We start from the raw sequence: 15,966 nt of genomic DNA, 5'->3' as shown, positions 1-15,966 counted from the left end.
ATGTTCATCATATGTTAAGGTCAGTTAGATAGGGAAATGGTTGATATCATCCACCATTTTAATCAGGACATCACAAGGGCCTGTCCAGAAAAGGAAAATGTTATCTATGTAACGATGCTAGCTGACAATATGTTGGCTATAGATGGAATTCACAAAGTGTTTTGACTCAAAAGCAGACATATAGGCATTAGCATTAGATGGTGACACTGCCTAGCCCGTTCCTTGAATTTGTAGGTAATACAGATCCTAAAAGCAAAGCAATTTTTTTAAAATAATGTTGAGCAGTTCCAAAGTAAATACATTTTTGGTCCTACTGTACATAAGCAGGATTGTAGACCAAAAGATCATGGACAGCCTTAATACCTTCCTCATGTGGGATGCATGTTTATAGACTTGTCACATCCAGGATCACAAGTAGACAGGAGGCAGAGAGAGTAGTTAATTGTCTTAAGAAAATGATAAAAGCTGTATCGTCATGTAGTTGAACATAAAAGTAATCCTGGTGCCAAGCAGGATAATTACTCTAAAAAGGTCCTATGAGGAAAGTAAGCTGCTTACCTAAAGAGAGAAATTCCAGTTCTTTCACGGAAAATACATTTAAAAAGAACAATAGGTGGTTGTGTCTTCGACCCTGTGTATGGGTTGTGTGGGTTTGGACTGGAGGAGTGTGAGAAGCTGGATGACTTAATATAATTTCTTTGCATTAAGCAGAATACTGTCAGCTGGAACCACGGAGGTGAATGACGAGATAATAAAATGAGGGAACTAAAACTACCACCAAGGTGTTGGTGAAGACCCAGAGCAGAGTCTTACCAGGGAATCCCGCAAGGGAATATGGGCTCAGCTGTGTCCGACGGGCCTGTCGTATCCCCCTGACTGGGTCACCTGGGCTAGCACTAGAGGGATAACTGATGACAGTGTCGAATTTCGTCCTTGAACCGATGACTGAATGATATCAGACTTGCACCGATGACTGAAGGATATCGGACTTGCACTGAACACTAAAGGATATCGGACTTGCATCAAAGACTTAAGGATATCGAACTGAAATAACGAACTTGCACCAATGACTGAGGAATATCGGGCTTGCACCGATGGCTGAGAATATCGGACTTACACCGATTACTGAGGAATATCAGACTTGCACCGAGGCTGAGGAATATCCGACTTGCACCGATGATTGAATAATATCAGACTTGCACCGAAGGCAGAGGAATATCATTCTTGCATCGATGGCCGAGGAATATTGAACTTGCACCGATGAATGAGGAGATAAGTCAGAGTTGACACCAGAGGAATTGCTAACAAAGCAGCAGTCAGGATCCGCTGGGACCATTATTGAATACAGAGGTGTACAGCTGCAAAGTTCACACGCAGAGCTGTGTGATATATGGCACTGACAACCCAGGCCCTTCTGACCTGGAAGCTTTATACCCATGGGCAGATCCGTATTGGCTGGACAGGATTGGCCTGGACTCAATCACCTGATGTTGGGCAAGATGGCGGCATCCATGTTGCTGGCCCGGCGGGAACAAAGCCACGAGGGACACAAGTGCTGCACCCCGAATCCTGTATAGTGCACACATGTGCAGCGACATTGGCACTCACGGCATCCGCCGTGAAGACCAACATAGCTGCGTGAGTCATGCAGCTCCTGCCACCAGAGCACCCCGTCGTCTGACAAGTGGCCGGACAGGTAGAAACAGGACCTGATTCTGGGAACATAGGGCCTGATTCAGACCCGCTCGTGATCGCTGAGCGCTCGCAAGCGGGTCGATGTTGGGCCAGTGTGCATGCGCACGACGGACCCGGCTCCGTCGTGCGCATGCGCGAGACCCGGATAGCGACGGGCAAGCCGGTACTATGGGTCTCGCTACAAAGGGGGCGTGCTGTCGATGGTGAGTGACAGCACGCCCCCTTTGGTGGGCGTGCCAGGGGCGTGGCTGGCCAGGCGGAGACGTTCCCATGGGAATGCCTACCATCTGGGTCCGGCCCCACTGACATGTGAGTGAGAGTGCTTTTGGCTCTGATAGAGCCAAAAGCACTCCAGGGCTTGCGGCAGATGAGACCCTATCACAAGGGTCTCGTCGCAAGCCCGTTGGGCACGATAGTCTTGACCATCGCGACCATCTTTTTGGCCGCTCGCTATAGCTGTGGGTGGTAACCCACAGCTATGCGAGCGACCAGGAGGCTGCTCTAAAATCAGGAAGGACAGCCCTGATTCAGAGCGAGCGCTCTCTCAGAGCGTCCGGCTCTGAATCAGGGCCATTACCCGGAATCGTGACACTATACACATTGGGCCTGATTCAGAGCTGAACGCTCTGACCAGAGAGCTCGCTCTGAATCAGTGCCCTCCTACCTTTTTTTGGAGCGTCCTCATGGACGCTCACATAGCTGTGGGTTACCACCCACAGCTATAGCGAGCATCCATGATGATGGTCAAAGACCATCGCGACCATCGGGCTTGCGACGAGACCCTGCGGTAGGGTCTCGCTGCCGCAAGCCCAGGAGTGATTTTGGCTCTATCAGAGCCAAAGTCACTCCCACTGACATCATTACTGATGTCAGTGGGGCCGGCTTCAGACGGTAGGCGTTCCCATGGGAACGCCTCCGTCTGGCAGCCACGCCCCCGGCACGCCCATCAAAGGGGGCATGCTGACAGTCACCATCGACAGCACGCCACCTTTGGTGCGAGACCCGGAGCGACAGCTTGGCTGTCGCAGTCCGGGTCTCGCGCATGCGCACTATGGAGCTCCCTCCGTCGTGCGCATGCGCTTTGGGGTAACATCGACCCGCTAGCAAGCAACCTTCGCTCGTGAGCGGGTCTGAATGACCCCCATAGAGTCATCCACACATATATTCATAAATTAGTACAGTTATTAAAAGAATAATAATAATAATAATAATAGTAATAACTATAGTAATAATATAGTAGGGGTGTGCACCGGCCACTTTTCGTGTTTTGTGTTTTGGTTTTGGATCTGGATCTTTCTTCGTGTTTTGGATCTGGATTGGTTTTGCCAAAACCACCCTTCCGTGTTTTGGGTTCTGGGTTTTGTGTTTTGGATCTGTATTTTTTTGAAAAAAAGCATAAAAACAGCTAAAATCACAGAATTTGTAGGTTTTTCTGCTCCTATGCTATTATTAACCTCAATAACCTTAATTTCCACTCATTTCCAGTCTATTCTGAACACCTCACACCTCACAATAGTGTTTTTATGTCCAAAAGGTTGCACCGAGGTAGCTGGATGACTATGCTAAGCGACACGAGTGGGCGGCACAAACACGTGACCCATCTAGGAGTGACACTGCAGTGGCAGGCAGGATGGCAGTTAGAAAAACTAGGCCCCAAACTGTACATAATGCAAAGAAAAAAAGAGGTGCAAGATGGAATTGTCCTTGGGCCCTCCCACCCACCCTTATGTTGTATAAACAGGACATGCACACTTTAACAAATCAATCATTTCAGCGCCAGGGTCTGCCACACAACTGTGGCTGAAATGATTGGTTCGTTTGGGCCCCCACAAAACAAGCTGGCAATTAATGTGTCCCTGCACAAACTGGCTCTACGGAGGCAAGATGTCATCCTCATCCTCCTCATCCACCGATTCCTCACCCTCTTCAGTGTGTACATCCTCATCCTCACAAAGTATTAACTCGTCCCCACTTGAATCCACCACCACAGGTCCCTCTGTACCTTCTGGAGGCTGGTCTCCCTGGAAGAGCTGATAATTCATTTTGATGAACATCATCTTCTCCACATTCTGTGGAAGCAACCTCCTACGCCTTTCGCTGACAAGGTTCCCGGCTGCACTAAACACTCTTTCGGAGTACACACTGGAGGGGGGGCAACTCAGGTAAAATAGAGCCAGTTTGTACAGGGGCCTCCAAATTGCCTCTTTTTCCTGCCAGTACAGGTATGGACTGTCTGACATGCCTACTTGGATGCTGTCACCGATGTAATCCTCCACCATTCTGTCAATGGTGACAGTATCATATGCAGTGACAGTAGACATGTCAGAAATTGTTGCCAGGTCCTTCAGTCCGGACCAGATGTCCAAACTTGGTCCTGCCTGCCCTGCATCACCGCCAGCGGGTTGCTTAGGATACCTAAGTTTTTTCCTGGCAGCCCCAGTTGCGGGAGAAAATGAAGAAGGAGCCGTTGACGTGTCACGTTCCGCTTCAGCTGACAGTGTGTTCACCAGCAGGTCTTTGCACCTCTGCAGGCTTGTGTCGGCCGGAAAGAGAGACACCACATAGGCTTTAAACCTAGGATCGAGCACGGTGGCCAAAATGTAGTGGTCTGATTTCAACAGATTGACCACCCTGGAATCCTGGCAAAGCGAATGAAGGGCTTCATCCACAAGTCCCACATGCCGAGCGGAATCGCTCCGTCTTAGCTCCTCCTTCACTTTCTCCAGCTGCTTCTGCAAAAGCCTGATGAGGGGAATGACCTGACTCAAGCTGGCAGTGTCTGAACTGACTTCACGTGTGGCAAGTTCGAAGGGCTGAAGAACCTTGCACAACACGGAAATCATTCTCCACTGCGCTTGAGTCAGGTGCATACCCCCTCCTTTGCCTATGTCATAGGTGGATGTATAGGCTTGTATGGCCTTTTGCTGCTCCTCCATCCTCTGAAGCATATAGAGGGTTGAGTTCCACCGCGTCACAACCTCTTGCTTCAGGTGATGGCGGGGCAGGTTCAAGAGTGTTTGCTGGCGCTCCAGTCTTCGGCACGCAGTCGCTGAATGGCGAAAGTGGCCAGAAATTTTTCGGGCCACCCAAAGCGTCTCCTGCACGCCCCTGTCGCTTTTCAGAAAATTCTGCACCACCAAGTTTATTGTGTGAGCAAAACATGGGACGTGCTGGAATTTGCCCAGATGTAATGCCCGCACAATATTGGTGGCGTTGTCAGATATCACAAATCCCCAGGAGAGTCTAAGTGGGGTAAGCCACTGGGCGATGATTTCCCTCAGTTTCTCTAAGAGGTTGTCGGCGGTGTGCCTCTTACTGAAACCGGTGATACACAGCATAGCCTGCCTTGTAACGAGCTGGCGTTTCTGAGATGCTGCTACTGGTGACGCTGCTGCTGTTGCTGCGTAAGGTGATACATCTACCCAGTGGGCTGTCACAGTCATATAGTCCTTAGTCTGCCCTGTTCCACTTGTCCACATGTCCGTGGTTAAGTGGACATTGTGTACAACGGCATTTTTCAGGACACTGAGGACACTTTTTCTGACGTTTCTGTACAGTCTCGGTATCGCCTGCCTAGTGAAGTGGAATCTAGACGGGATTTGGAACCGGGGACACACTACCTCCATCAATTGTCTAAATCCCACTGCACTAATGGCGGATACCGGACGCACGTCTAACACCAACATAGCAGTCAAGGCCTCAGTTATACGTTTTGCTTCAGGATGACTGCTGTCGTACTTCATCCTCCTCGCTAAGGACTGTTGGAGGGTCAATTGTTTAGTAAAAGTAGTGGTGTTCCTACTTCCTCTCTGGGATGATGAACGACTCCCAGCAGCAGCAGCAACAGCAGCAGCGGCAGCAGTAGGCGTAGCAATGCAGGATCCTCCGGAGGAATCCCGGAAAGGAGAGTCAGTCATGCCAGTGATATGGCCTGCAGGACTACTTCCGATCCTGACTAAGGAGGAAATTGACGAGGAGGGAGTTGACGGTGTGGTTTGCAGGCGCTTGGATACAACAGGACAACGGGATTTAGGTGTCCCTGGACTGCTTACGGTCTGAGCCAAAGTTTCTGAACTTGACAGTAACTTTTTATGAACGCGCTGCAGGTGCCGTATAAGGGAGGATGTTCCTAGGTGGTTGACGTCCCTACCCCTACTTATTTCACCTTTACATATGGTACATATGGCAAGACAGTTGTTGTCCGGATTTGGATAGAAATATTGCCAGACCAAAGAGGTGGAATGTTTGGTCTTCTGCCCAGGCATGACCGTGATGGGCTTTTTCATCCCACGGACAACAACTGTCTCCCCCGGAGCCTGATTTAAACAAACCACATCACCATCAGAATCCTCCTCGCCAACTTCCTCCTCAGCGCCAGCTACACCAGTATCCTCATCCTGTTGTACTTCAACAGTGACATCTTCAATTTGCATATCAGCAAGTGGACTGTGGGTGCTCCTTTCAGCACTTGCAGGGGGCGTGCAAATGGTGGAAAGAGCCACCTCTTCCCGTCCAGTGCTGGGAAGGTCAGGCATCGCAACCACCACCACACTTGGACTCTCTTTGGGGATTTGTGATATCTTCTTAGAAAGCACAGTTCTTCGCTGTGCTTTTGCCAGCTTAACTCTTTTGATTTTTTTAGTGGGAGGAGTGCTTCCATCGTCATGTGAAGCTGAACCACTAGTCATGAACATACTAGGGATCGACCTTAGCCGTTCCTTGCCACTCCGTGTCGTAAATGGCATATTGGCAAGTTTACGTTTCTCTTCAGCTGATTTAAATGTCTTTTTCAAGGTCATTTTCCTGAACTTTGCCATTTGGGATTGTATGTGCCCTCTACTATGACATTGGGCATCGGCCTTGGCAGACGACGTTGATGGCATGTTATCGTCTATGTCATGACTAGTGGCAGCAGCTTCAGCACTAGGAGGAAGTGGTTCTTGATCTTTCTCTATTTTATTTTTATCGGAGAAAGTTTGGTCCTCCATTTATGTTATATCGATTTGATATATACGTGCGGCTAAACACAGAAAATAAATTTTTTTTTGGTTCGGACTGGAGTGTACTTTGTGGGTTACAGCACCCTTTAACGGTCAAGCCAGCCGGCCCTTTACTTATGACACAGGCGCACTCTTGGCACTACTTTGTTGATGCACGTGCGGCTACTGCGCACACAATTCACAAACACAGAAAATAATTTTTTTTTTGGTTTGGACTGGAGTGTACTTTCGGGGGTTACAGCACCCTTAACGGTCAAGCCAGCCGGCCCTTTACTTATGACACAGGCGCACGCTTGACACTACTTTGTTGATGCACGTGCGGCTACTGCGCACACAATTCACAAACACAGAAAATAATTTTTTTTTGGTTTGGACTGGAGTGTACTTTCAGGGGTTACAGCACCCTTTAACGGTCAAGCCAGCCGGCCCTTTACTTATGACACAGGCGCACGCTTGGCACTACTTTGTTGATGCACGTGCGGCTACTGCGCACACAATTCACAAACACAGAAAATAATTTTTTTTTGGTTTGGACTGGAGTGTACTTTCGGGGGTTACAGCACCCTTTAACGGTCAAGCCAGCCGGCCCTTTACTTATGACACAGGGGCACTCTTGGCACTACTTTGTTGATGCACGTGCGGCTACTGCGCACACAATTCACAAACACAGAAAATAATTTTTTTTTAGGTTTGGACTGGAGTGTACTTTCGGGGGTTACAGCACCCTTAACGGTCAAGCCAGCCGGCCCTTTACTTATGACACAGGCGCACGCTTGGCACTACTTTGTTGATGCACGTGCGGCTACTGCGCACACAATTCACAAACACAGAAAATAATTTTTTTTTGGTTTGGACTGGAGTGTACTTTCGGGGGTTACAGCACCCTTTAACGGTCAAGCCAGCCGGCCCTTTACTTATGACACAGGCGCACGCTTGGCACTACTTTGTTGATGCACGTGCGGCTACTGCGCACACAATTCACAAACACAGAAAATAATTTTTTTTTGGTTTGGACTGGAGTGTACTTTCAGGGGTTACAGCACCCTTTAACGGTCAAGCCAGCCGGCCCTTTACTTATGACACAGGCGCACGCTTGGCACTACTTTGTTGATGCACGTGCGGCTACTGCGCACACAATTCACAAACACAGAAAATAATTTTTTTTTGGTTTGGACTGGAGTGTACTTTCGGGGGTTACAGCACCCTTTAACGGTCAAGCCAGCCGGCCCTTTACTTATGACACAGGGGCACTCTTGGCACTACTTTGTTGATGCACGTGCGGCTACTGCGCACACAATTCACAAACACAGAAAATAATTTTTTTTTAGGTTTGGACTGGAGTGTACTTTCGGGGGTTACAGCACCCTTAACGGTCAAGCCAGCCGGCCCTTTACTTATGACACAGGCGCACGCTTGGCACTACTTTGTTGATGCACGTGCGGCTACTGCGCACACAATTCACAAACACAGAAAATAATTTTTTTTTGGTTTGGACTGGAGTGTACTTTCGGGGGTTACAGCACCCTTTAACGGTCAAGCCAGCCGGCCCTTTACTTATGACACAGGCGCACGCTTGGCACTACTTTGTTGATGCACGTGCGGCTACTGCGCACACAATTCACAAACACAGAAAATAATTTTTTTTTAGGTTTGGACTGGAGTGTACTTTCGGGGGTTACAGCACCCTTAACGGTCAAGCCAGCCGGCCCTTTACTTATGACACAGGCGCACGCTTGGCACTACTTTGTTGATGCACGTGCGGCTACTGCGCACACAAATCACAAACACAGAAAATAATTTTTTTTTTGGTTTGGACTGGAGTGTACTTTCGGGGGTTACAGCACCCTTAACGGTCAAGCCAGCCGGCCCTTTACTTATGACACAGGCGCACGCTTGGCACTACTTTGTTGATGCACGTGCGGCTACTGCGCACACAATTCACAAACACAGAAAATAATTTTTTTTTTGGTTTGGACTGGAGTGTACTTTCGGGGGTTACAGCACCCTTAACGGTCAAGCCAGCCGGCCCTTTACTTATGACACAGGCGAACGCTTGACACTACTTTGTTGATGCACGTGCGGCTACTGCGCACACAATTCACAAACACAGAAAATAATTTTTTTTTGGTTTGGACTGGAGTGTACTTTCAGGGGTTACAGCACCCTTTAACGGTCAAGCCAGCCGGCCCTTTACTTATGACACAGGCGCACGCTTGGCACTACTTTGTTGATGCACGTGCGGCTACTGCGCACACAATTCACAAACACAGAAAATAATTTTTTTTTGGTTTGGACTGGAGTGTACTTTCGGGGGTTACAGCACCCTTTAACGGTCAAGCCAGCCGGCCCTTTACTTATGACACAGGGGCACTCTTGGCACTACTTTGTTGATGCACGTGCGGCTACTGCGCACACAATTCACAAACACAGAAAATAATTTTTTTTTAGGTTTGGACTGGAGTGTACTTTCGGGGGTTACAGCACCCTTAACGGTCAAGCCAGCCGGCCCTTTACTTATGACACAGGCGCACGCTTGGCACTACTTTGTTGATGCACGTGCGGCTACTGCGCACACAATTCACAAACACAGAAAATATTTTTTTTTTGGTTTGGACTGGAGTGTACTTTCGGGGGTTACAGCACCCTTTAACGGTCAAGCCAGCCGGCCCTTTACTTATGACACAGGCGCACGCTTGGCACTACTTTGTTGATGCACGTGCGGCTACTGCGCACACAATTCACAAACACAGAAAATAATTTTTTTTTAGGTTTGGACTGGAGTGTACTTTCGGGGGTTACAGCACCCTTAACGGTCAAGCCAGCCGGCCCTTTACTTATGACACAGGCGCACGCTTGGCACTACTTTGTTGATGCACGTGCGGCTACTGCGCACACAATTCACAAACACAGAAAATAATTTTTTTTTTGGTTTGGACTGGAGTGTACTTTCGGGGGTTACAGCACCCTTAACGGTCAAGCCAGCCGGCCCTTTACTTATGACACAGGCGCACGCTTGGCACTACTTTGTTGATGCACGTGCGGCTACTGCGCACACAATTCACAAACACAGAAAATAATTTTTTTTTTGGTTTGGACTGGAGTGTACTTTCGGGGGTTACAGCACCCTTAACGGTCAAGCCAGCCGGCCCTTTACTTATGACACAGGCGCACGCTTGGCACTACTTTGTTGATGCACGTGCGGCTACTGCGCACACAATTCACAAACACAGAAAATATATTATTTTTTTAGCACTTGGGGGGAGCACCCCTGATGGACAGAGCACCCCCTGGACAACACTACAGCACCCCTTTAGGACTGGGACACTGCACAGGACTTTGGAGTGGACACAGCCCCTATGGAGAACTGACTGCACAACACAGTCCAGCCAGCCCCTATGGACTTTGAAGTAGTGGACACAGCCCCTATTAACAACAGCAGCACAGCACAACACAGCCAGCCCCTATGGACTTTGAAGTAGTGGACAACAGCAGCACTACACTACACTACACTACACAGCACTAACTCCCACCCTCCCTCTTCACTGTCCACAGCCGAGTGAGAAAATGGCGCCGACGCGGGTACCTTATATAGGATCCAAAACCCGCGAGACTCGGAAGGCGGGATGATGACGTTTTGCCTCGATGTCAGATCCGAGTCAGGCGGGAAAAGTCGAGCCTGACTCGGATCGGACTCGGATCGGGGGGGCTCGGGGGGGTTCGGATTTCAGAAATCCGAACCCGCTCACCCCTATAATATAGTGGTTCTGGGAGTGGGACAGCAAATTCTTAATATATGATGTGAATACATAAATACATAATAAATACACACAAAAGATACATATATAAATACAAACAAAAAAATTAAATAAATGAACACACAATAATATCTTCTCTATTAAAGATATTATTGTATGTTCATTTATTTTTTGTGTGTATTTATTTATGTATTGACCTCATACAGTGCATCCGGAAAGTATTCACAGCACTTCACCTTTTCCACATTTTGTTATGTTACAGCCTTATTCTAAAATGGAATAAATTAATTTTTGTCCTCAAAATTCTACACACAATACCCCATAATGACATACTTGTAAAAGTTTTTTTGAGATCTTTGCAAATTTAATAGAAAAAAAAAGTATTCACAGTCTTTGCCATGAAGCTCAAAATTGAGCTCAGGTGCATCCTGTTTCCACTGATCATCCTTGAGATGTTCCTACAGATTTATTGGAGTCTACCTGTGGTAAATTCAGTTGTTTGGACATGATTTTGAAAGGCATACACTTGTCTATATAAGGTCCCACACTTGACAGTGCATGTCAGAGCACAAACCAAGCATGAAGTCCAAGGAATTGTCTGTAGACCTCCGAAACAGGATTGTCTCGAGGCACAAATCTGGGGAAGGTTCCACTGAGCACAGCATCATCCGTAAATGGAAGAAGTTCAGAACCAGCAGGACTCTTCCTAGAGATGGCCGGCCGTCTAAGCTGAGTGATCGTGGGATAAGGGCCCTAGTCAGGGAGGTGACCAAGAACCCGATGGTCACTCTGTCAGAGCTACAGCATTCCTCTGTGGAGAGAGGAGAACCTTCCAGAAGGACAACCATCTGTGCAGCAATCCACCAATCACGCCTGTAAGGTAGAGTGGCCAGACGGAAGCCACTCCTTAGTAAAAAGCACATGGCAGCCTGCTTAGAGTTTGCCAAAATGCACCTGAAGGATTCTCAGACAATGAGAAACAAAATATTGAACTCTTTGGCGTCAATGCCAGGCGTTATGTTTGGAGGAAACCAGGCACCGCTCATCACCAGGCCAATACCATCCCTGGTGGCATCATCATGCTGTGAGGTTGTTTTTCAGCAGCAGGAACTGGGAGACTAATCAGGATAGATGGAAAGATGAATGCAGCAATGTACAGAGACTTCCAGGTTGAAAACCTGCTCCAGAGTGCTCTTGACCTCAGACTGCGGTGACGGTTCATCTTTCAGTAGGACAACGACCCTAAGCACACAGCCAAGATATCAAAGGAGTGGCTTCAGGACAACTCTGTGAATGTCCTTGAGTGGCCCAGCCAGAGCCCAGACTTGAATCCGATTGAACATCTCTGGAGAGATCTGAAAATAGATGTGCACCGATGCTTCCCATCCTACCTGATGGAGCTTGAGAGGTGCTGCAAAGAGGAATGGGCGAAACTGCCCAAAGATAGGTGTGCCAAGCTTGTGGCATCATATTCAAATAGACTTGAGGCTGTAATTGCTGCCAAAGGTGCATCAACAAAGTATTGAGCAAAGGCTGTGAATACTTATGTACATGTGATTTCTTTGTTTTTTTTTTTTATTAAATTTGCAAAAATCTCAGAAAAACTTTTTACACGTTGTCATTATGGGGTATTGTGTGTAGAATTTTGAGGACAAAAATGAATTTATTCCATTTTTGAATAAGGCTGTAACATAACAAAATGTAGAAAAAGTCAAGCGCTGTGAATAATTTCCGGATGCTCTCTATATTAACAACATGCTGTCCCCCTGCCGTAAGTTACATAACAACTATATTATTATTATTATTATTAGTTTTTAATAAATGTCTGATACCAATTTATGAATATATGTGTTTAGTGCCACCTATTGTTCTTTTTGAGTCCATATACTGTTTCAGTGACTGATTTAGAGAGCCAGTGGAGGTTATTGTGCATCCTGGAGTTTTTATATTAATCTTTAGTTGAGTTTATAAATAGCTGCGATTTTGGATGTGGAAATTGTAGAACGTTTTCCCTTAAATGTCCCTTAAATACTGAAAGCATGTATCTATTCTTAATATAAGATATAGTATAATAATATGATGTCAACTATCTGCCTCATAGATAGTTGCCTGATGTTGCCTAATAGTATGATCATATTACAATTCATGTTGAATATGAAAATGTCAAACAAGCTAATGTCAGTCCTATATTAAACAACTCTATGTAACCAAAATCACTACAAATGGCATTGAAGGCCCAACGACTCATATAAGCCCAGAGGGGCTAAGGTGTCTAATCTAAAGATCCATGATGTTTCTAGCTGTAATAATTTTCTGGATCGATTGCCTCCTCTTAAAGAGACAGGCACATGGTCAATGACCTTGTATCTAACCATGGCAATATATAACTGGGCATCACCCGGGTATCCCGCAGTAAGGATATGTCCGGATCTGTAGCTATTCAAATAGCGTGGTAGAATCCTCATCTAGTAAATGGTAGGTACCTGTACAGTTTAGTTGGGAAAGAATTTAATTGCGGTAGTCGGTCCGCATAATCCTGAATCAACACCGCACCTCCTTTATCAGTTTCCCGGATTACCATGTTCTTTAATTTTGACAGTTTTTTGAGACCTGTCATCTTATATTGTGTAAGTTTGGGATCATATATACAGTATTTGAGGTTTTGACTATGATGAAATCTGGACATCTTCGGGAGGTCTTGATAGAGGCATTATTTGTTTGAAGGTCAAATGTGGACCTGGTTTTACAAGCATCATATGTGGCAATGTGATAGATGAGGTGGATGTCTTGCCAAAAAATGTATTAGTCTCAAAACTCTTCCCATTTTTAATAATCCCATATTCAAATCAAACTAAAATTGGTGGTTAGGAACAAAGGATAAACCTTTCTGAAGATCCTTATTTTCTATTGAAGTCAGGGTAAAACTAGAGAGATTGTTTGTAGATAAAGTTTTCTACCCTCTGTTCTTTTTGGTCCCACTATCACTGTCCCTATGCCGTGTGTGTCTGTGCATACGTTTGCTGCTTTTTGGGCTCTGGTTACTGGGTTAGGTGCTTAAAATAATGGTGGAGAAATGAGTTGATCTAGATCACTGAGGCCAGTCTCGCTGAACAAAGAAGCAGGATTGAATCTGTCAGTATTAAAGAATGTTATAATCCTGGAAGATGATAAAGGAGGTAATTCAGGTCTATGTGGAAACTGCAATGCCATTTTTTCCAACTTAACTGTACAGACATAGTAATAAAGAAAAACAATTGAGCATAATGTCGCTCTGTGAAATAGTATAAAAGAAGGAATACTTTTCTTACAGTGTCTCTTGAATACAGTCAGGTAAACCTAAAATAATATCTAGAAAATACAATATAGTGTGGTTTTCATAATTCAAATAAGAAGACACCTACAGGTATATTTATCACAATCCGCATCTTGCAGTTATGATGCAATAAATTTACTTATTTTTACATTGCGATATTTGAAAATATTGCTCAAATGTATTAAAATTCGTATGTAGGAACAGAGCTTGTGAGTTCCAGGCAACTAAAACCCACCCCTGCATTTGCCTAGGATTATAAAATGTGGTAGATCATTAATTTAATATTTTTGCAATAACATTGCATCTTTCTCTTTAGCATCTTTATGGAGTCTACTATTTCTGCCCATGTGAAAGTGGACTGACTTGTGAAGTGGACAGAACTATTATCGGGACCATCACAAACACAGATTTTGGATACTGCAAAGACCCAAATGGTAGAGCAAGATAAACTTCAGTCCTTCTTGCTCAGCTGTGGAAATATATGCTTGTATTTGTAAATATGGTTTAAAATACTACCAAATTCATTTTAAAGCATATCTTTGTCAATGGAACATAAATAATATTCTTTCCCATTTTCAGAAAATTGTCTCTTGGTCTTGCATTCTTTTACTGCTACATATTTTGCAACTGACAAAATTTAATTGTGCAATCTTAGCAATCCTGTATATTTAAATACATTTAAAGGACTGCAGAATCATTTTGATAAAAACATCACTCAATAATAAAAATGTAATTATTTACGGGTTATTTTGTTATCGCCATTTTGACATTTTCATTTGATATAGCAATCAATCAAATTTATTGTCACTTCCACATTGCAAAAATGTGTCAGCAAAATTACGATGCAAAAAACTCACAGCTTAATAAAATTACATAAAATATACAGTTAAGAATTTAGACAATCACAGTTTGGAAAAAACTATTCCACAACCTGATAGTACAGCACCCAATACACCTAAAACGCTTACCAGAGGGCAATAGAGAGAACAGAGAATAACACGGGTGGCTAGAATCGAGATGTAGTTAGTTTCCCAGAAATCGGGATCCCAGACATCGATATACCAACACCGGAATCCCACTGCCTGCCATAATGCCGATGCCAATATCCCGAATGACATCAGGATACCGGCGTCGGCATCCCGACCCTGCCATCCCGATTGTAAGTATATAGTTTGCCCGGGGATGGGTGGGTTAGGATTAGGCACCCCCGGGGGAGATTAGGGTAAGCACCTCCCACCGGAGGGTTAGTGTTAAGCTACAGGAAGGGGGTTAGGCACCCCCCGGGGAGGGTTAGGTTTAGGGTGCGAGAAGGGGGGGTTAGAGTTAGCCACCACCAGGGGAGGTTAGGGCTAGGCACCTCTAAAGATGGGTTAGGGGTGGGGAGGGAGAGGGGAGGGTTAGCATACAGTACTTACCAGCCCCAGTCGGGATTGTAGATCATCGGCATGAGAACCAGTGACTATTCAGCCATCGGTTTTTCAGATCGTTTCCTTAGAATCATCAATGATCTTATTCGCTTTTAATAAACACCATTTAGCAAAACTTTCTTCCTATCTAGGCAAGGATTGGCCAATGGTTCTTTTAGCTGCTTTAAGTGCTCTAACTAATGATCCACGGTCCGAACATTTGGAATTTCCATACCATACAGTGATGTAGTACGTTAAAATACTCTCAATTAAACAGTAACAATGTACAAGTAATGGCCTTGATAAACCACTTGCTCTGAGTTTTCTTAGAAAGAAAAGGTATTGCTAAGCCTTCCCAATTACCGTTGAGATGTGAAGACCATGAAAGATCATCAGAGAAATGAATTCCCAAGGACCTAAGGGTCTGATTTAGACCCGCTCGCGAGCGCTGGTGCCCAAGTGCGCATGCGCGAGACCCGAATAACGACGGCCAAGCCATCGTTATTGGTCTCGCACCAAAGGGGGCGTGCTGTCGATGGGAACGCCTACCGTCTGGGGACGGCCCCGCTGACATCACTAGTGATGTCAGTGGGAGTGCTTTTGGCTCTGATAGAGCCAAAAGCACTCCTGGGCTTGCGGCAGTGAGACCCTACCGCAGGGTCTCGTCGCAAGCCCGATGGTCACGATGGTCTTGGTCTTGACCATCGCGACCATCATTTTGGCCGCTCGCTATAGCTGTGGGTGGTCACACAGGAGGCCGCTCCAAAATGAAGGAGGGACGGCCCTGATTCAGAGCG

The 15,966-nt window shown here is 46.0% G+C and overlaps 1 protein-coding gene across 1 annotated transcript in view; it reads left to right on the top strand.

Moving 5' to 3' along the window:
- The window catches only part of CLPS (colipase), a 52,574-nt gene extending 38,363 nt beyond the window's left edge, over positions 1 to 14,211 (top strand). The window contains exon 3 of the mRNA XM_088463728.1: positions 14,080 to 14,211. Within this exon, the coding sequence (XP_088319854.1) occupies positions 14,080 to 14,211 (132 nt within the window). The remainder of the gene's footprint in view (positions 1 to 14,079) is intronic.
- The last annotated feature ends 1,755 nt before the right edge of the window (positions 14,212 to 15,966 follow it).

The sequence above is a fragment of the Taudactylus pleione genome, unplaced genomic scaffold (assembly GCF_031769625.1).
Source record: "Taudactylus pleione unplaced genomic scaffold, aTauple2 ptg001437l, whole genome shotgun sequence".
In the NCBI taxonomy this organism is placed as follows: Eukaryota; Metazoa; Chordata; class Amphibia; order Anura; family Myobatrachidae; genus Taudactylus; species Taudactylus pleione.
The sequence above is the reverse complement of the archived record's forward strand: the minus strand, read 5'-3'. Positions and strand labels throughout refer to the sequence as shown.